A 21,429-nucleotide genomic window follows, 5' to 3' on the forward strand; every position below is an offset into this window, starting at 1 on the left:
AACTTGGGTGATTCAGCTGCAGCCAAGGAGACTTTATGCCAAGGTGATGAATACTGACGTATAAGGCCCTAAACAATTTGGGACCTCAATACCTGGCAAAACGCCTTCTTCCAGTGAAATCTGCCCCAACCTAACCAATCTCCCCAGGCCTGGCGGTTGAAATCATTGACCCTGAGAGAGGGCCAGAAAGAGAAGACCAGAAACGGGGCCTTCTCTGGGGTTGCCCCCCACCTCTGGAATAATCCCCCACTGAAAGTTCCCCTGGCCCCATCCCTGGGAATTTCCAAACCATCTCTGAAAACTTGTCTGCTTCTACAGGCTTTCCCGGAGACCACATCAGAGGACTTTCAGCACTTATACTATCTGTCCCACCACCTTGCCTTTTCAATTATTTTTTAGTTATTTCTATGTTGTTTTAGACCCTGATGTTGGGAAAGTGTGAAGGCAAGAGGAGAAGGGGACGACAGAGGACGAGATGGTTGGACAGGGTCATCGAAGAAACCAACATGAATTGGACCCAACTCTGGGAGGCAGTGGAAGACAGGAGGGCCTGGTGTGCTCTGGTCCATGGGGTCACGTAGAGTCGGACATGACTTAACGACTAAACAACAACATGTTGTTTTTGTGTATCCCGCTTGATAGGTCTAGTTTGGTTTTTCGTAGAGTTATAATAAGAAGAATTTATTGTCATTGAACGTATATACACCGTATACACATACAATGAAATTCACAAAGAACACTCAGAGACCAGACAAAACACACCCACACACCCTCGTAACAATCCCTAAATCCCAAAACCCCGCCTAAGACTCATAGTATCCAAACAACATACAACACAACAGACCATGTAATTGTAATACATTCCAAGAACTCACTGCTGGTGATTCTTAAGTTCCTTGTTAAGCGCAGTTATAGCTCTAGGATAAAAACTGTTCAAAAAGCAGTGTCATCTTGAGTTCTAATTGTTCTGTATCTTTTACCAGAAGGCAACAGTTCAAGAAGTAATAAGGAGAGTGGGAAGAGTCTCTAAGAATATTTAATGACTTCCTCAGACATTGAGATGCAAAGATGTTGTCCAAGGTTGGAAGCTGAAAGTCCTATAATATTTTGGGCAATTTTAGTAATTTTCTGTAAAACTTTTTCATCCGTTTCAGAGCAACTCCCGTACCGTGAGAGGATAACCCTATGTTAGGACACTCTCTGTGCCGCTACAGCAGTAGGACAGAAGTCAATGCTGAGATAAGATTTATCTTCCTGAGCCCTCTCAGGAAGTACAGCATCCTCTGTGCCTTCTTCACCAGCATATCAGCATTTATGGACCATGAGAGGTCCTCTGAAATGTAGATACCCCGAAATGTAAAACTACTAACCCTCTCCACCTCTTCACCATTTATGTACAGTGGTAAATATACATCTCTCCTGCTCCTAAAGTCAGTTATAAGTGCTTTAGTTTTTTTGTGTGTTAAGACTATTTTCTTTACACCATAGTGTCAACCCTTGTACAGTACTTCTTTTCTATAAACAGACTCATTGTTCTTATTTATAAGCCCCACCATTGTCGTATCATCCGCAAATTTAATAATAGTGTTGGTGTTATACAATGGGGAGGAGTCATGTCCGTGCAGAGAAGAGAGAAAGGGGCTTAACACATAACCCTGGCGAGCTCCTGTATTTAGTATCAAGGCAGAAGAATGATAATATCCCACACTTATAGATTGTGACCTGCCTGTCAGAAAGTCCTTTATCCACAGACAGATGTTCTGAAGTACTATATTCCCAAATCGAACATTTTAATAAACAACCCACTAGGTAAAATGGTGTTAAAAGCAGAACTATAATCCACAAATCACAGCCTTACATATGTATCCTCTTAGCCTCTTCAGTTCTTTTTAAAATGTCGTGTGTTGTTTCACAGTGTTGTGAACCGCCTCGAGTGGCCTCGGTAGCCAGATGGCCAGCGCAGGAGTGGAATAAATGAATGACTGAACCAACGAATGAATGAATGAATGCATGAACGAAGGAATGAATGAATGAGTGAACGAACCAACGAATGAATGAAAGAATGAATGAATGAATGAGCGTGCGCCCGAACGAAAGGATTGGCTGGAAGGTCTCCCAGGGCAGTATTTTCACCAGGGAATTATAGAATGGCTCTGCTTTTGGAAACTCAGCCCTGAGTGCAGAAGGCGTCCGGGAAAGCCCCACTGCGCCCCCCCCCCGGGCTGGGCTCTTTGGCCAACTTCCCGGCTCTTGGGGGGGCTGGCCGCCTTTTTGCGCCTTCGGGGGCCAAGCCGGCTGGGCTGGGCTCGGCGCCTGCCCGCCTCCCGCCGACGGGGCGGCCGGCCGGGGGCGGAGAGGCGGAGAGGCGGGCCGGGGAGTGGCGACCGTCCGCCCGCCCGCCCGCCCGCCGGGCTCCTCGGCACTGGGGCGCAAGGGGCCGGAGCCTCCAGCTGCGCGCGGCTGCCTTCGGGGAGGGGGATCCGCGATGGCGATGCCGGAGGCGGCGTCCGCGGGGCCCTCGCCCTCGCCGCCGCCCTGGGACTGCCAGGCGGCGGAGCATCTCCGCTGGCAGCCCGGCGAGAGCGCGGCCATCTCGGCGGTGATGTTCGCGGCCGGGGTGCTGGGCAACGCGGCGGCGCTGGGGCTGCTGGCGGTGGCGCGCCGTCGGGGCCGGCGTCGGGGCCGGCCGGCGGGGCCCTTCCACGTGCTGCTGGTGGCGCTGGTGTTGACCGACCTGTTGGGCACCTGCCTGCTGAGCCCGGCGGTGCTGGCGGCCTACGGGCGGGGCCGGACGCTGGTGGCGCTGGCCGAGGGCGGCCGGGCCTGCCGGGCCTTCGCCTTCGCCATGAGCTTCTTCGGCCTGGCCACGATGGGCTGCCTGGGCGCCATGGCCCTGGAGCGCAGCCTGGCCCTCGGGGCGCCCTACCTGTACGCGCGCCTGCTGGGCGCCCGACGCTGCGCCCCGGCCCTGCTGGCCGCCGCCGTCCTGCCCGCCCTGGCCGCCCTGGCCGCCGCCTTCTGCGCCCTGCCCCTCCTCGGCTTCGGCCGCTACGTCCAGTACTGCCCGGGCACCTGGTGCTTCATCGAGATGCGCTCGGCGGCCCAGGCGCGCGGATCGGGTCCCCCCGGGGCGCTCGCCTTCTCCCTCCTCTACGCCTCGCTCCTGCTCCTCCTCATCCTGGCCGTCCTGCTCTGCAACCTCAGTGTCATCGTCAACCTGGTCCGCATGCACCGGCGGGCCCAGGCCACTCGACGGCTGGCCGCCGGCCCGGCTGCGCCCTGGCCTTCGCCCTCGCCCGCCGGTCCCCCGAGGGAAGCCTTCCCTGAGCGCCCGGCGCCCGGCCCGCGGAGCGCCCGCCGGAGGCCCCTCTCCGTCTCCGAGGAGCTGGACCACCTCATCCTGCTCTCCATCATGACCCTCACCTTCGCCGTCTGCTCGCTGCCCTTCACGGTGAGTGGAAGAAGGGCGAGCGGGGAAGGCCTGGATCGGGCCCCGAAGGGAGGGGGGTCCCCGGATCGGGACCCGAGGAGTGGGGGGGGTCCCCCAAAGGACGGAAAGGGCTGGAGGAGGAGAAAGAAGCCGGCCCTCTGTGCTTTATCTGAAAGCAGAGAGAAACGGCTCCTTGTAAGACGGGGAAAAACCCCTCTGGACTTGCTCAGAGGCACCCTTGACAGAGATCATTGGCCTTGTAAAGCAGCCAGCCCCAAAGCATCAGGTAGCAGGAGGAAGCGAAGGAGGATCCTGGCCAAACAGACAAGCATTCAGTAGGCAACCCTTGGCAAAGCTCCATTGGGAGACTACAACTCCCAGAATTCCCCGGGCTGGGGGTTCTGGGAGTCTTAGTCCCACAGGGAAAGCACTTGGGTTCTGCCGGAGAATCCATTTCTAGGCTTGGAAAACAAGATTTGGGGCTAAGTGGACAAAGAGACGTTATAGATAGCCCATGATTAGAGCTGCCGGCATCTGAATGTGTTTGAGAGGAGACAGGCTTTCTGTGAACTCAGATCTGAAGGGCCCTCCGTGAACAAGCCAAGCAAGATAACCGGGAGAGCCTCAGAGGTGAGGAAAGCTCCCAGTCTGGCACTCTGGGCCCTCCAGTTTGTCCCACTCCCAGTCAGAGTGGATCTCTGAGCTCTGGCTTAGCCGAAGGATCTCTCTTCCAAAGGGCACCTCCTGTTATTGCAAAGCCCAGAATGCACAGAAGCCTAACCCCAAACGGTCCTTGTTCGCAGAAGGGGTTCGGCCGAAGGGCGTTTCCTTCTGTGCAAGACAAACCCCTTGAGTGGGGTGCCTTTTCTGGCACCTCCAACTCTCTGTTCTGATCACTCCCACGTGGAAGAGATGCATCGTCGGGGATAGAAACATCAGTTGGCCGAGTGAGGAGGGTGGTTATTAAGAGGGTTCCTACCGCAGAACCTTGCCAGGGACAAGCACCGTTTCGGTTTAACAACAATAATGATTACGTGCTGTCAAACTGATGCAGAATTATGCTGACCCTTTCCAGTGTGGTGCAGTGGAGAGAGTGACAGACTGGATCTCGGGAGGGCTGGGTTCGAATTCCAGCTCAGCCACAGAAGCTCGGTAGGGAGGTGGACCTGGTAACACCTCACCTTGAACATCTCCCTTATCTTGGAAGCCCTATTAAGAGTCGCTACAACCAATTGTATGTAATAACTGCCTGTTATTCAGTTCCAGCTTATGCCAGCCCTTGCCAGGGTTTCTTAAATGCTGAGTACTCCGAAGCGATTTATTGCTTCCTTTATTCTGTGCAGTTTGCCCAGGGCCACACAGGCTGGCCTTTCTCCTGGGAGGCACCGTTGGGGGGGGGGATCAGACTCCAGAGACTTCTTGTGGAGCGATGCGACCAGTTACACTTCCCCAAACGGGCATGCTAGCAAGAGGGTTCTGGAAGCTGTAGTCCCAAAAAAAAGTAACTTTTTCAGGCTCTGTTCCCTTGGAACAAGAACCATCATAAGACCGGTGTGGGTGCAGAAGGCCGGTAAGAAACCCCCATCCATCCATCTCCTATGTCTGAGATTAAGAGAAAGAGTATTTCTCTAATGTGAACTGGTGAAAAAATCCACTCAGTTGCGCTCACGATCTGGAGTGCTGTAGGATCGAAATAAATAAGAGCCCAAATCACATGGTCTCGATGGGGCAAACAGCTTGAAACCCAGTGGTGGTATCAATTCTCGTGCTGGAATTATTGTTGAGGGGGAACATTCACAACTCAGCCAGTGAGAAGCGTGTGCCAGGTTTAATTCCTTGAAGCTTCTTCAGCTGGTAGGAAGGATCCCTTCACAGTAAAAGCCCTTCCCCATCAGGGGTCCCGAGAAGCAGCTGCTGGTCAGAGCAGGGAACACTGGGGTAGATGCCCTGGTGAGCTGACCTTTTGTAAAGCGATGGTTTGGAACAGGGGGGCAGAGAAAGGGGCTGGATCATAGAATGAATGAGTTGGAAGGAGTTTATTCTATTCATTTCTATGCTATCTGTTGATGTCTTCTGTTCATTTCTCTGCATATCTTCATAGAATCATATCATAGAATCCTACAATAATGGAGCTGGAAGGTGCCTCTTAAGGCCATCAATTCGAACCCCCTGCTCAAGGCAGGAATTGAAATCAAAGCAGATCTGAAAGAGGGTGGTTTAGTTTTCTCTCGAAGGCCTCCAGCGTTGGAGCGCTCCCCACCTCCCGAGGTCATGGGTCCCATTACCGTACTGCTCTAACAGTTAAGAGGTTTTTCTTGATATTCACCCTCAATACGGCTTCCTATAGCTTGAGAATGGGTCAGCCATTCATATCGTTGTCCTCTGATCCTTCCTTGCAGCTTCTCCCCACCTTTGAGCAATCCCTAGTTCATGTCCCTTTCCAGACACACACACACACACACACACACACACACACACACACACACACACACACACACACACACACACACACACACACACACAGAGACCCAAGTTACGAAGCAGTTCAAACAAAATCCAACCAAAGGTAAACATTGCTTAAGTAATCGGCGTGTGGAGGACTCGTTATTTCTATGTTGCGCTTTATTGCAGAATGCAGTAAACCCGATGACATGATTAAGCCGAGTTATATAAACAATAATAAAATTCCAAGGACTCTGCTATAAAGGAAGCCATACGGGCAGGATGCTAAAAGGAACCAGAAGCTGTGTGTGCCTGTAATTAAAATAGCAGGCATCTAATAACCCAGCTGGGAATGTTGAGTCAATCGATGTGACTAACAGACTTCCTTTTCTGTTGTTAGAGTATTATTTATCCTTATTTTCACTGATGGCTCCGTCACAGCCGGCTCATGTGACAAACCTGCTCGGTAAACGTCATAGAGTCATCTCTCGGTGTTGGGAATTTTACTATTTTTGGATTGCAACCATCCTAGGCAGCGTGGATTCTAAGGGTTATGATCCAAAAAAAGCAATATTCAAAGAATTGGTTGTTGTGGGTTTTTCAGGCTCTTTGGCCTTGTTCTGAAGGTGGTTCTTCCTAACATTTCGCCAGTCTATGTATCCGGCATCTTCAGAGGACAGGAGTCAGAACTCTGTCTGTGCTCTGGTGCAATTTGTTGGGATAGTGGAATATTTATAGCTGTGGGATCAGCTTTTTGTCCTTTTCAGGAGACTGGGTGATTCACAGAGTTGTAATTTTAAAAAGTAAATTTTTGGCCTTTGATGGTGGGTGGATTCAGGGGTTTGTGATTTTCAGAGTGATTTTTCTGTGCTCGGTGGGCTTGTAGGAAAAACATCACTTTTTAATGGGTCATTGGCATCCTGGCTGGGAGATTCTGGACCATTTCACCCGGGAGTGGGAGTCCAAAGAGGGTAACTTTTCTAGATCCTGTTGCATGTGATGAATGAATGGGTCCCAAACCCTGTGGTCATTGCCATTCAAGTGGCAAAATAGGTGGGAGAATTAATTGCAAGTTACCGAACCTGCTGTAGGCATTATTTGGTGTGTGATGAGTTGTGTAAGTTTGGTGATGTCTCCACTGACATTATACCAGAGCAGGGCACTGGGTGGGACCATTTGGAACAAGTGCAGAGTGCGGGGTGACAAGAAGAGGAACGCTTAACCCTCTCCCTGCCAGATGAATTTTCTTTTCAAATTTTCTTTTATCCTTGCAGAATCAATGACACGTGGTCCACAGAGCAGCTTGGAAAGGGGCAGGTGGGGAGGGGCAGCTATTTAATCACAAAACCAGCCTGAAGGTAAAAGGTGAAGTAGCCCCTCTCCTGGGAGTTCCTTTACTTTGAAAAGAACATTAGAAATCATCAGGCGTCTAACATACCCAGAAAATAAAACCCCAAAGTATCGTCGCACCTTAAATACTAGCTGTGATATTCGGAGTTTTCAGTAAGTAGCTGTCTTAGTCCGTGCAAGGATGTCAGACCGAAAAAGAAAAAGGAAAAAAGAAAAAGAAAAACAGAAATCTATGAAATGGGGTGGCCCCTTAACAACTTAATGGCTGTATTTTAATGTGATCTTTCATGGATCAAGTCCACTTCCTCAGACATAAGAATGATATGAGTCTTTAGGGTCCCTCTTACTTTTTTCATTTTCCTTTTATCTTTTATGTCTGATGTCTTATATTTGGAGGTATACGGGAAAGCCCAGACTGAAATGTAACGGTTACTTTAAAGTGCCACAACGTTTTTGGTTTTTTAAATTTCATTTCTTTCTATTTTTCACTTTTGTCTGGATAGGCTCTCAGAGCAAAGAACAAAGAAACTGAAATTGTTCAAGCTTGGGTGTGCTTGGGTTCAATCATGAGTCTGAATGGGGACGGCAGCCAAGAATTCAGAAGAAGACTGAGACCCCTTCAGCAAAGAAGGAATTAGAAAAAGTCATCAATTGTAAGAATGTGACACTAGAAAACTAAGGGCACAATCAGAGGTGGCAAAAGATCCCCAATTATACCAATTTGGCCATTATTTAGATCGTTTGATAATTTTCCATTCACATGACATGCGGCCAACATCAATTCATTTGCCTGGGCAAGCGGTTTCTTTTCTTTTAAATTGTGCTAGTGATGTGTTGCTTCCTTCTTTATCATTTCAGCATGTGTGAATGCTGTTGTCGATTTATTTGTTTTGCAGAGGGGTTGGGTTTCTGGGTGCTGTGGCCACTTCATCATTAGTAGCAGGCGCCTCCACTGCCATAAAAGCAAGAATACATTTCTCAGAAGTAGCTTACTTCCCCCCCCCCTTTCCTTTGTGGTTGAAAGAAGGCTCGAGATTTCCTGCTTTGAATTGTAAAGAAAGGAGTGTTGTATTTTGTTGACCCTGCTCTTCACTATAGTTTCCAACTCTTTAGAATCCTTTTATATAATCGTTAAAATTTTGATGTTTAAATGCTTTTAAGATGTTGTTTGTTATGTTTTTATGTATGTAAGCCGCCCTGGGTAGACCTTGTCTAGAGGGGCAGGGTATAAATCCAATTAAAGTAAAAGTAAAGTTTAGAATCCACTTCCTCCTGATGCTGTTCAACAGGGAAAGAGAGGGAGAGATGTACAGGGAAATAAGGAAAGGGGAAACAAGTGAGTAAAGGAGGGGAGGGAAAAGGGGAGGAGGGGAGAAGGCTCAGACCGTTTCATCGATATACTGTACCACCTTTGGTTAAAAAAAAATTAAGGACAGGGAGGGGCTGATTGCCACAAGAAACAGCAGAGGAAATGAATGGATACAAAATCGAAGAGGAGTGTAGCTTGCTATGACAGTTCAAATAGAGGAGTGTAGCCTGCTATGACAGTTCAGATAGAAGGAAATGAATTGATACAGTTAGAAACAATGTAAACATATATAATTACATATATAGATACTATGTGGCCACTGGAAAAAAGTATTGTGTATTGTGCAATTGAGGGATGAAATGTATAGGTGTAACTAGTTTTGTGGGGTTTTTTTCACACGTGTGATCAAGCCCTGAGACCAAGATCATCCACACTCTTGTATTCCTGGCTGTGAGCAGGAGTGAAAGCTGGACGGTGAAGAAGGCTGATTTGGGGGAGGGGGAATGATTCCTTTGCAATATAGTGCTGGAGACAGGTTTTTGCATATCCTCTGGACTGCCAGAATGTCATGCTTGGGTCATGAGAAGACAGGGCTCTGTGGAAGAGACAATAATGATGGGCAAGGTTGAAGGCAGCAGGAAAAGAGCAAGTCCAGATAAAAGATGGGTTGACTATCTAAACACAGCCACAGGCCTGAGTCTACAAGAGCGGAGCAGGGCTGTTGAGGACGGGGGCCTTTGGGAGATCGCTGCTTCATAGGGGCACCATAGATTGGAGGCGACTGGATGCCACGTAACAACAGCACAATGCATGTGTAGACACAGCTGCTTTTTCGAGAGCTCAGAACTCTAGGTAGATTTTTCTTTTCTTTTTCCCCTGCATCCTGAAGTATTTTCCTTGTCCGGGTCGGCAACCAATGTCAGGGGAGAGGTTCAATCCTGTTGGAAATGCAGTCCTCCTTCCCACCATTCTTCCCACGTCCCATGGCTGCGGAAGGGCTCCCGGCCATTGGTTGGGCCGTAGCCACATTTAAACATTTCCAACCCTGTTACCTTATTTAATCCTTCCCATCAGGCTTAGTCAGTGGCTGAGAAGGAACAGCTGTTTGTATTTTATTTTTATGTTTGTTTTTGGGTTTTTTCCTTCAAAATGTCATGACGGCAAAAGATGGCTTTGTGAAATCTTTCCTGGCTTTGGTGCGCGCACGCCCATTTCATCATAGCGCCGAAATGTGTGGGCATGTAGGAAAGAAATCAGCCTCGGAAATGTGCATCATCTCTGGGACTTAACTCCTCCCAAATTCTCCTCCCGGTGGAGAGTTCGTGAAAACTCTCCCCACCGGGAAAGGGGCAACAAAGAACACCAAGAGGAGCAGCAGGATGGGGCTGGGCTTCCCAAGGCGTGCTGGACTACAACTCCCATGCGCCCCACTGGCCATGCTAAGTGGGGAAGGGCGGCGGTGAGGGGAGCAGGGGCAGTGGGAAGGATAGGAGCCTGATAATTCTCTGCCCCTGCCAGACTCCCCATTTGAGAAGGCGGGTTTGTAGTGGAGAAGCAAGACTGGGACCTGGGAGAGACTGCCAAGGTATGTTCTCTCAGGACCGTAATATTGTTTAATTAATTATTTATTTAAAATATTTTTGCTCTTTCTTTTTCCTTAAAAGGACCCAAGGCAACTTATAATCATTACAAGGCAGTCTGGCATTCCATTGAGATGCAAGAGCCTAGAGAAGTTTTTATTTTTTATTTTTTGCCCCCACTGGTGCACACATGTAAAATTGTGCCAGGGAGCCTGTCATTGGGTTCAGCTTTCTTTCGAGCAAAATCGGGGGGGTGTTGGAGCCCTCCAGAAAAGGAAAACTTTTCCAGTCTCTATTGACATGTCTGCTGTCCATAAAGGATGGAACATTTAACGGCAGCAGTGGGAATGAACGTGGCTCCTTTCCCTCTCCAGAGCAGCCATGGCTCTGAGGTTGGACTACAACTCCTATCGTTCTCAGCTGCCACAGCTTTGCTGGCTGGGAAGGACAGAACAAGTCTGGAGGGTGGACAACAGCAGACTTTATGTGTGGTGGCTGCAACCCCAAATATTGGACATGAGCTGAAATCCTGTTGCTTAGCGTAGTAAGCTCTGCTAGAGCAGGCCTGTTGAATCGGTAGGCGTTGGGTGAATCGACTCCTCCCTCAATTCTGCTGATTCAAAATTCTACTGATCTACTGACAGACCTTCTCCCCCTCCCCCATCACAACAATACACCAATAACAAGAAATACCCTGATCACCATAATCACCCAATGTCCTGAAAAGGACAAAAAGCTGATCCCACAGCTACAAATACTCAACTATCCCCCACACAACACCAGAACACAGAGTTCTGACTCCTGTCCTCTGAAAAGCTGGCCACAGAGACTGGTGAAACATTAGGAAGAAAAACCTCCAGAACACGGCCAAATAGCCTGAAAAACCCACAACAACCCTCTACTGATTACATCACACAAACTAAGTCTAAAGTCTTATTTGTATCAATGGAACATGTAGAGGAGTTGACTCACCAAAGGCCCATTGACTCCATGGCCTGCTCTAGTATGATTTACTATGCTATGCAACAAGATTTTGGCCCATTGTGTTGTGTTGGCTTCCTATAGGATTGAGACTCTTGTCGCAATTTCAGACAAGCCGGATTGTTTTGACGGGAGATCTCCAACCCTTATATGAGATTTTGCTTCCAGTTTGACACCTAAACATCAGGCACATTCTTTTCATCTTTAACGTTCCAAAGAAAATATCTTTTAACAAAACTATTGTTGGTTCTTGTTGTGATGCTAAATATGAAAGCCCAAAAGATTCATTAATTAACTCAGCCTTGCTACTTTTACAAATCCAAAGCACAGGAAATATTGTGGTTGTAAAATTGCCTTTATTTACCCATTTTTGTAAAATTATTTACAAAAATCAGCCCCAGAAATGTGCAGCAGCTCTGGAACTAACCCTTTCCAAAATTCTGTTTCCGGTGGGAGTGTTCGTGAAAACTCCCCACTGGGAAGGGGCACCAAAGAACACCAAAGGAGCAGCAGGATGGGGCTCTTATTTCAGTGATTCCTGGACAGCCATAGGGCCAGCACATCAGTAGAATTTGATTTTGCTGGGTTTCTTGGCCCTGACATAGTGCTCAGGAGCCTTTGTAAAAGCCAGGACACTTCTACCAAGCCATCCAAAAGCGTATTTTCCTCCCTGCTGCTACCATCAAATGGGCTGCGGTGAGAAGCAGGCATTGCTGTTCTTTGTCAAAGAGAGAAGACAGACCAACATGGGTGGCTTGCGTTTTGAGCAGAGATGCCCATAAATATCCTTTAAGCTGCGTGGCCTCCTGTCTCCAAATTACTCCTCTTTGATGGAGCAGTTCCTGGCTGTAGAAGAAGTGGATTGAAGGGGAAATGAACTTGGGGGAGGTGGGCAGGAGGACAATTTATGTGTGTGAAGCTGAAGTCGGAAATTAATTTGGAGGGATCTGTGTGAAAAATAGAGCTGCCAACAGGAGAAACAGAAGTCTGTGTTGATTCAAACTTTGGTTGTGTTGGATTCTCTTAATGTAAAACACAAAGTTTGGAAAAGTGGCTCTCTCTTTTTCGACTCCGGGTTCCAGAATCCCCCAACCAGTGGCGTGGTCCAGTAATAAATGCCTCCTGATCAAACTGTCTGGTGAGATCAGGCCAAAGAGTCACATTGAGTTTAAGCAGATTCAGCCCTATTCTGTTATCTGTCATAGGGATCTGAGAAGCAGAGGTATACTGCTTCTGAAGAGGGAGGTTTTGGAATAGGAAATAGCCATTGTTACATTGGTGCATTTGTTTAAAGGAAGCTCAGAGCAGTGTGTTTTATGGCCGTGAATTCTGCATGTTCATTTGGGATCTGGATGCAGTGGGAGAGCCGGGATCACAAGATGAAAAGCACCAGGAATTTTTCATGATTGGGATTGACTGTTTATTCTGCCTCTATCACTCAGCCTTCCCTCTGACCTGTCCTCGCAGTAAAAGTGGGGAATAATTTTTGTGTGAACTAAATCTGGGTGTAATGCAACGTCTTTTGGGGTGGCTTGGTCTCGAAGAGGCAATGAAGATCCATTAGCTGTGCAAAAAAACGATTCCTGGTGGAGAGGAGAATGGGCTGCTGATACAGATCAAGAGAGCTTCCTGCATGTTCACATTCTCCTTGGAGGCTTCCCCATGGTCGGAGGGTGGGGGACCGCCTTGAGGAATGCCCGCCCTTCAGAATTTGCCACCTATGTAGTGTGAGGAATAAGGCATCCTTGTGTACAAATATGTCTTAGTAGGTTGCATGAATTTATTCTCGAAGGGATCCAATGGTTGTTGTAGGTTTTTCGGGCTGTCTGGCTGTTTACTGGAGGTTTTTATTCCTAACGTTTCGCCAGTCTCTGTGGCTGGCATCTGCAGAGGACAGGAGTCTGAACTCTGTGCTCTGGTGCAGTTTGTGGGACAGTTGAGTATGTAGCTGTGGGATCAGCTTTTTGTCCTTTTCAGGAGATTGGGTGATTATCGTGATCAGGGTGTTTTTTGTTATGGGTGGATTGTTGTGATAAGGAGGGAGATGATCTGTCGCTGTGATTGATGGGTGTTGTTAGCTAGTCTTTTGTGTGCAATGATCACCGTGTCCATTGATCACTGGTCCTTGTTCTACACAAGAACACAGACAGAGTTCTAACTCCTGTCCTCTGAAAACGCCAGCCACAGAGACTGACAAAACATTGGGAAGAAAAACCTCCAGAACATGGCCAAACAGCCATGAATTTGTTGCTCCTGTTCTTTCTGCAAGCAGCAGGCGTCTGCAGAAAGGCAGTTTGTGTGTGTTTGTAAAGAAGCAATTCAGCACACCAAGAACTGTCAAATCACAGCTAGAGCTGGCCCCGGAGAATCTAGTTTGTGGGGAGATTTTTTGAGACCTCACCCTTTGTGTGTACCCAGTTTCTGCTGCTCTAACACAGAGATCCTTCTAAGGTGTCTGCAATTAAGACATGAGATAGATGCGTATGCCCTGCTGCTTATCCCTAGTGTCAGATATTCAGAGACATGCCACATTTGGATACGGATGTATTGACCTGGGATAGCTAATAGGGCACGATTTGGATCCTGAGTTGGTGGAGCCGAAGGAAAACACAGTAGGAGCAGGGCTGGCAGAAGCTACTTCCCATTCGGCCCAGCCAGATAAAAATCGGAATTGTATGTGAAGATGAGCGTGTGTCAGCAAAAGTGATGCCGTTTGTGCATATGCACCCACAGAGAGAAAGAGTGTGCGTTCCGATTTCTGTATTGTACATGTTGGATGCATTCTCAGAAGGAGAGTTCCCATCTTCCACCTCTCTGTTGTCCGTTTGAATCACAACTCCCAAGTGTTGCTGAATGTCGGTGCGGCCTTCTAGCCGGTGCTTCTTTGAGGTCTATGATGTTGGCCTGTCCAGGGAACCACACTTTGGTTCTGGAAAGATCACAGCAAATTATAACTGTGTATTGCGTAGAACATCCTTTTCCATTTGTCCATGTCCAGGTATGTCTAAGCTTCATCCCTTAAAGTTGGCGGTCAAACCGGCTGGATTTTTGCAAGACTCTCGCCATCACCAGAATACTTCAGGGGGTGGGAAGAGAAAAGGACACTATTCAATAGGTCTCCCTACAACGTCGTTGTGTGCCATCCAATGGCTTCTGAGTTCTGGTGAACCTCTGAAGGAGCCATCTCCAAAATGCCCTGTCCCAAACAGCTCTTGCAGACTCAACCCCTTGGCTTCCTTGAGGGAGTCCGTCCATCTCGCCTTCCTCTTTTCCCCTTTCCCAGCACGATGGTCTTTCCCAGAGAATCCTGCCTTCTCACGACGTGCCCAAAGGAGGGCAGCCTCAGCTTCAATGCTTTTGCCTCCAGGGAGAGTTCAGGCTTGATTTGATCAACGACCCACTCGTTTTTTTCTGGCCATCCAGCATATCCCCAAAGCAATCCTCCAGCCCCACATTTCAAATGAATCGATTCTTTTCCTATCAGATTTCTTGTACATGGTGATGGGAAATACAAGAGTGTGGATGATCTTGGTCTTAGCCCCCAGTGACCCATCCATATCCTTGATGATGACCTTTTCTAGTTCCTTCATTGCTTGTACTTTCCAAGTTTCTGTCTTCCTCTGATTGATTAATTAATTTAAAATATCTCTGTCCTGCTTTTCTCCCCAAAAGGACCCAAGGTGACTTGATGGGTTGATGATTGAAGCAAGGTCAACAACATCCCTTAACTATTTCAATTTCCTCGTTGTCAACCTTAAAGCTGTGCCGTCCTTCTGTACTCATCATGATTCTTGTCTTGATTTGATCTAGGACCTACTTGTTCATCTTTCTGGCAGTCCAAGGTCTCTGTAAAGTTCTCCTTCAGCAACACGATTCAGAAGACACCTCAAATGTTTCCTGTCTTAACTCTTCAGCTCTCACACCCATACATGGCGATCAGGAATCCAAGAGGGTGGATGATCTTGGTCTTTTCTAGTTCCTTCATTGCTACACTTTCCAAATCTCAGTCTTCTTCTGATTTCTTGGCTGCAGTCTCATGACAACGGCTATACCCAAATGTCTATTTTACCTACACAAGTGCCAAGCAAAATCTTTTTCAGACACATGTGAATCACCCGATATATTCATGTATATGCCTAGCCTACATTTATATTTTGTCTCTTCTTTCCAAGTTTTTTATTTTCTCTGCTTCGGTCAGAATAAATAATTTTTCCCCTCTTTTTTTAGAAGTTTGAATTAGAGCCCCAAATCTCTGCTGTCAAATTCTCAGCTGCTTTTTTTTATATATGGAGGAGAGTGTTTGCCCGTAGCAATCCTTCTGTGGAACCGCCGTTCCCTTGAGGCCTGTGCTAAAAGGTTGAGAATATAAACTGTCGTTGGAAAATCTCCATTTCAGATCTTTGCTTGGCTGGGAATCTCACAAGATGGCCTTACTCAAGACATCATTTCTCAGCGCCGCCGCCAGCCCCCACCCACCCCCGTGACATGGATAACCCCTTCCTTCTTTTTCTATATCTTCCTTAAATTCTTTTGAGCCTTCCTCCTGGAGTCTTCCTCCTGGTGCACCCCATTATTAGTAGCTGGTGTGCAAAACATTTGCATTTCTTGCCCCCTCGTTCTTGTGGAATAGATTTCTCTGCTTTTCTTAAACGAAAACGGGCAAGGGAGGCGTTTGTAACGCCAGCGAGTCTTCTGTTTCCGTAACGAATGAGTCGAAAGCCTTTCCGCCTTGATGTTGTCAGGGTTCCTGAGAGGATTTTATCAATAAATGGATGTGGGCCACCATGAAAAAGCTTTATATTTAGTTTGTTTTTTCCCTCCCATTCTCTTTCGCATGTTATGGCATTGGTGCGTCTTGTGCCCCCCCCCAAAAAAACCCTCTTGTGTGGCAAAAGGTGAGGGAGAGGAGAGTCAGGGACCCGGGAATGGACCCCATGCGGCCCTATGGGGATCCTGCTACCCCCCTCACACCCCCACACCCCACATGAACCCCTCGGGGAAGGAGGAAAGCGTAAGACAGTGACCTCATGAAACAGAAAGGGGAGCGAATTACTCATTTTATTATTATCCTATTGATAAGGCAGGAAGGGAGACAGAATTTTTAACCGGGGACCCCTTGGCTGTTCTGCCCGACCCAGCAAAATCCCTTGGGCAGTTCAGGTACCCTCTGACCCAGGAAATTGATGGAGGACCAGTCTCCCATCCTGTCCCACCTCACAGAGGTGTTGTGAGGGTGACATGTGGAGGAGGAGAACCATGCCTACCCCCTGAGGAAAAGGCAGAATAGCCGTGAAACTAACTGGCTAATAATAATTTTTTTAAAAGTGATTTCCCCCCCTCTCCCCATGTTCTCATTGTGCTGTCATGTCACACAGCTAGCCCTCAAGGTGCTGTGTTGGAAGAGGGGGCACCGACCGTCGAGGGAGGCTCTGTGGGTCCGGCGAGTGCCATTTCAAATGTCTCAACCTGTGCCCCTCATCATCTTTCTTCCGTGCGACCCCAGAAAAGCAAGCAAAATAGGAGCCACTCTACGCATGCCTGCTCTCCGGATGACGTACCTAGCACGAATTGTCAGGACTTGCCTCGGAGGGCAGGGGGGACCCTTGACGGAAGCAACACATTTCTCCTGTCGAGTAAATAGTAACTTGGCTGTAACCACCTATGGAGGGCAGGCTGGGATCTGTTTTCAGATCTGCATCTGCAGAACCAGGCTAAAAAGAGACTGCCCGGGTTTACACAGAGCCTTTAAGGCAGAAAGCCATTTTTGACTTTAATTGGTGTGGCAATGAGGTTCTGCGTCCATCTGAAACAGAGCACAGGAAATGGTTGGAGGCCTGGCTCATATGCTGAGGTCAACAAGTGTTTGTGGTTGGGCCGGCAGGCTTGCGTCAGACTGCTTTTCCTACCTCCTGGCCTCTCCTCGCTGCCCTTCGGAGAAGCCCAGCGTCATTCTTAGTCCTTTTCATCCCCATGACTCCCTTATGATGTAAGACAGCCGCCTTCAAAGAAAGGTGTGTGTTTCAACATCCCTGCTATGCTGAAACAACACCGGCGCGCACAAAACCCACACACCTTTTAAACCTTTCCCCTAGTGTCATATCTAAAAGATTCAACTGGGAGTCAGGAAATTCCTTTTTTAGAGTTTACAGCTGCTGCAGATGATGTAGATAGCGCACTAAGGCTCGGGGGGGGTCTGGGTTCAAATCTCCACTTGTCTATGAAACCCACGGGGTGTCTATGGACCAGCCTGATTTCAGATGGCCGGTGCCACCCATTTGGGTTAGGGAGAGGGAAGGCACAATAAATGTAAAAGAAGACGTGCACGCAGATGGACAAACACCCACAGTTAAGCAGGTGTTCACACACACCTTGAGAAGGGAGCACAGTTGGGGCCTTGACTCTCCGTCTCTCCTCAGGAGGCTGGCAGGAATGAGGTGGCTGGGGACGGGACGGGCCTGAGGTGGGACGAGGCTCCATGGGTGAGCTGCTCTGACCCACCTCGCAGGACTGCTGTGAAGATAAAATAGGGGGAGAGGAGAGGATGTGAATGTAAACCAACCCACCAAGAGCGTATTTTAGAAATAATACCAAACCATCTTCAAAACTTGCAGCGAAGGTGGCCCAACGCTCAAAGATGGCCTAATTGCTAACGAATACAACGTTTCTTCCTTTCCAGATCCGTGCCTTCATGGACTATTTTTCGCTGAATGGAGATTACAAAGGCGACCTTCTGGCGATGCGGTTTCTGTCCATCAACTCCATCATCGACCCCTGGGTGTTCGTCATCCTCCGCCCCTCCGTCCTCCGACTGGTGCGATCGGTCCTCTGCTGCCAGATGCCCTTCAAGATGCCCTGGGCTCAGAAGAGGCAAAGGCCTTCCCTGGCTGTGCCAAGGTCCATCCCAGAGGCTGATGTTTTGGACAGGGGTTCGCCTGCCTTTGGTCAAAGGTGAGTGGAAGTCCATCTTCAGACGCCACCCCAGAACCATGACTGGGAGCCCGGTTTTCCGGGTAAACGGGCTTGCTGGAAATGGATGAGGCCCCCGTCTGTTCCGTCCGGTGCCAACCTGAGTGCGTTGGGAGGGCGGTCCAGAGGAACGCCATCTTTACTGCCCGCTGGGAACGATTCCATGGAGAGCATCCGAACGAATGAATGGTTTTAAAGGACCCGGAGGAATGGAAGACAGAGGATACCAGTCCTTTCCGCTCAGTCTTAACCAACAGTCACCCTCCAGAGTTTGAAGCGAGACTCTTTCCAACCCTATCCTGGAGATGCCGGGGTTGAGCCTGAAGCGTTTTGCATCCAGATCCAGGGGCTTTGCTGCTAAGAAGGTTCTCTCTCGCCTTGCAGTGGGAAAAGAGGGAGAAAGAGGGTGAAATGATGACCCTGAAGAGAATGATGTAGCACTTGAAGCATAAGCAAAAGACTCCATATTCATCTTTACCTGTTTCTTCTCTTAGTCAAAGACAGGGAACAAAGAGGCACTCTTTAAAGCAAAGTGTGCTGCTTATACTACCCCATAGCGCTTAAAGCACTCTCTGGGTGGTTTACAGTTCTTAATTATTCAGGCTACACACTGCCACCAGTTTCCCCCTCCTCTCCCCAGCCAGCTGGATACTCAGTTTACTAACTTTGGAAGGATGGGTGAGAGAGTCAACCTTGAGCCATTTACCTGAGTCCATCAGGATCAGTTCTCAGGTCTTGAGCAGAGTCTTGACTGCAGTACTGCAGTTTAACCACTGTGCCACAAGACTCCACTTTATCCTTGTTCGTTCACCAATGCTTGAATGTTTTCACCAAGTAACAGCTATGGGACGTTGTCTGAAGCTGCTGTGCTGCCAATTGCTGAGAGTCGAGCAGATATCTCTGTATCGGTAGAACTGTATTCGCGTCTCAGAGCGACCAGATCCAGATCAGCAGATGATACCTGAAGTAGACTTTGAGCACTGAAGCCCTTTCCCCTTCGACAACCACAGAGAGCAAACTTTGAGTGGATGGCATGCTTTCAAAAAGAAAGGCAACTCAGTGGTCTGTGAGTGAAATCCCAAATCCGGGTTGGCTTGATGGACTTTTCTTGGATTGCTAAAAACTTTGACAAGGACACTTTTCAAGTCTTCACGAGACGGGGCATTGCAGGACCTGAGGGGAGAGGAAGAGTCACTTCCAGCTCTGTTTCATTGCCATTAAACCTTGTTGGCTCTATGTGCAAAATCCAAAATGTCGGTTTTTCATGGAAATGCCAGGTGGAGGCTGGGCCAGAGGGTACCTGACCGATCACCATGGGGGAGGGAAATCTGTAAGTGCTTCGAACATCTGGTTGTTTGACTGAACATCTGGCAGGAGCTTTTCATACCTCCCGGTGTTTGTAAGGAAGATTGCTGTGGTTTATCACCGGGAGGTGAGCACAGGTGTCATTAGCAAGTCAGATAGCTCTGTCTCAAAGATTTCTCAGAATCCCTTCTCTAGAATACTTAAAACATTTCCGTTTCTAATGACAGCCGCTCTGTAATGTGTCGCTCAGCCCAAAATGTATATATGGCTTTGAATGTCAGCATGTTTGGGCCTTTCTGTTGGGAGACATCTCTGGACCCTCCGTGCATTACCAAATGTTGAGAGAGAGAGAAGATGGGCCAAGAATCTCCGTGTCTTATCTTGTGAGCTCCCAGGAGCACCTATTTCACTGAAGCAGGACACAGAATTTGAGAATCTGATCTGTGCGTCAGTGGCTTCCTTTGATATTTACAAAGCTCAACCAATTGGAAACGAGAACAAATGCTTAAATGCTTCCGTTGTTTTTCTTTGGAATGACTTGGAAGGAAGTTAAGCTAATATAAAGTTCGCAGGAGGAAAGTTGACAAGAAAACACACACACACACACACACACACAAATCCTACCCTCTCCTCCTCGCCAGCTAACCCCGTTTTGCTTGGAAGGGGTCCTGATCCTCTCTGAGGCTTAAGGGTGGGAGTGCCAATTACTGGGGGGGGGGGGGAACAGAGAAGAGGTAACTCTGTGGATTTGCTTAAGCTTATTCATCCCATCATCCTGTCCACTTAAGAAGGTGTTGTTTGGATAGTTGGCTGCATAGTAATTGGAAATAATATGGGGAGGATATGAGAGAGATAACTCGTTTGTTTTGAAATTCTGTGTCTATGTTTAAAAAGTATTTTTAGAAATTCTGTGTGTATGTTTAAAAAGTATTGTGCTGTAGTTGTGCGAAACCTTTTTTCGTGGTTTTGCTGTGGAATTTCCCTCATGTATTCTTCACAGAATAAAATTAAACTTCTGCATATTATATTTATAATATATATCTCCGCGAGGCTGTGGCTTCCTTATATCTGCGTACGTTATTTAGAAATAAATGGCCTTAATTTGTAAGGATTTGTTTCCTCAGGACCAAAGCCAGACTTAATGCAGATTTTCTGAATTTCACTTGTGTGTAAAGGCTCTAAAATGCAGCTTTATTATTGTTGTTGCTATTATTTTAAATAAGCTTAACTCTTTATATTCAGGTTTTCCAGAGACATGGGGCCAATGTGTGTGTTTGTTGGTTGTTTCACAAAGGATTGGGAATTTGGGGCCCTTGAAACGGAGATATTGTGTAACATGCAGCAATTTATGAGCATGGCTACAACGGAAGGAATTTCAACTTGTAAAAAGATAGACAAATTCGTGGAAATATATATATAGGGAATCAGATGTGTGGGAGTGAAAGCAGCTAACATGCCAAGATGCAATTGAGTTGTTTCATTTTGTATTTTGTTTTGTATTTCTATGTGTTTAAAAAAATGATGATGATAGTAAAGATTTGTTTTAACAATTCAAGTTTGTGTTGTGATTTGTTGACCAGCATGTCCAGGGATAATGACTACCGTCATGACCACAATAAAAGCCACGTTTGTACTGTTTCGCCATAAAGAGGACTCGTTTCTTTACAAAACCTCTCCATCAGCTTTGAGCTGCTGTTCTTTCCAATTTTCCTTCAAATTACTAACCTAAATCAATCTCTAAACAAAAAAAATAATATTGCCACAATACAATCCAAAGGGATGGCTATCCTTATATCCTTTTTGGGTTTGTCATAATGCCTTCCCCTCTCTTTAACTGATTTATAAACAAATGTGGAATGCTGGTGGGACAAAGGAGTGTGGTAGAGATTATTCCCAAAGCAGAGAGAGAGAGAGAGAGAGAAAAGGGAGAGAAATTAGACCTGGAGATTTCAGTGAAAAATGGGAAATAAGGGGCTAAGAAAAGAGCTAATGGAAGAGAGTTCAAACTGTTGAGGGTTGCGGCTGCCTGCACCCTTGTACAGTCATGCCCCGCTTTACGATTACCC

The 21,429-nt window shown here is 47.6% G+C and overlaps 1 protein-coding gene across 1 annotated transcript; it reads left to right on the top strand.

Moving 5' to 3' along the window:
• Positions 1 to 2,360: 2,360 nt before the first annotated feature.
• PTGER2 (prostaglandin E receptor 2) lies at positions 2,361 to 20,916 on the top strand. Its single transcript, XM_072986875.2, has 2 exons — positions 2,361 to 3,451; positions 17,769 to 20,916. The coding sequence occupies exons 1-2, from the start codon at positions 2,486 to 2,488 to the stop codon at positions 18,042 to 18,044; spliced, it is 1,242 nt and encodes a 413-aa protein (XP_072842976.2). The 5' UTR covers positions 2,361 to 2,485; the 3' UTR covers positions 18,045 to 20,916.
• The last annotated feature ends 513 nt before the right edge of the window (positions 20,917 to 21,429 follow it).

This window comes from Pogona vitticeps, chromosome 1 (assembly GCF_051106095.1).
Source record: "Pogona vitticeps strain Pit_001003342236 chromosome 1, PviZW2.1, whole genome shotgun sequence".
Taxonomy (NCBI): Eukaryota; Metazoa; Chordata; class Lepidosauria; order Squamata; family Agamidae; genus Pogona; species Pogona vitticeps.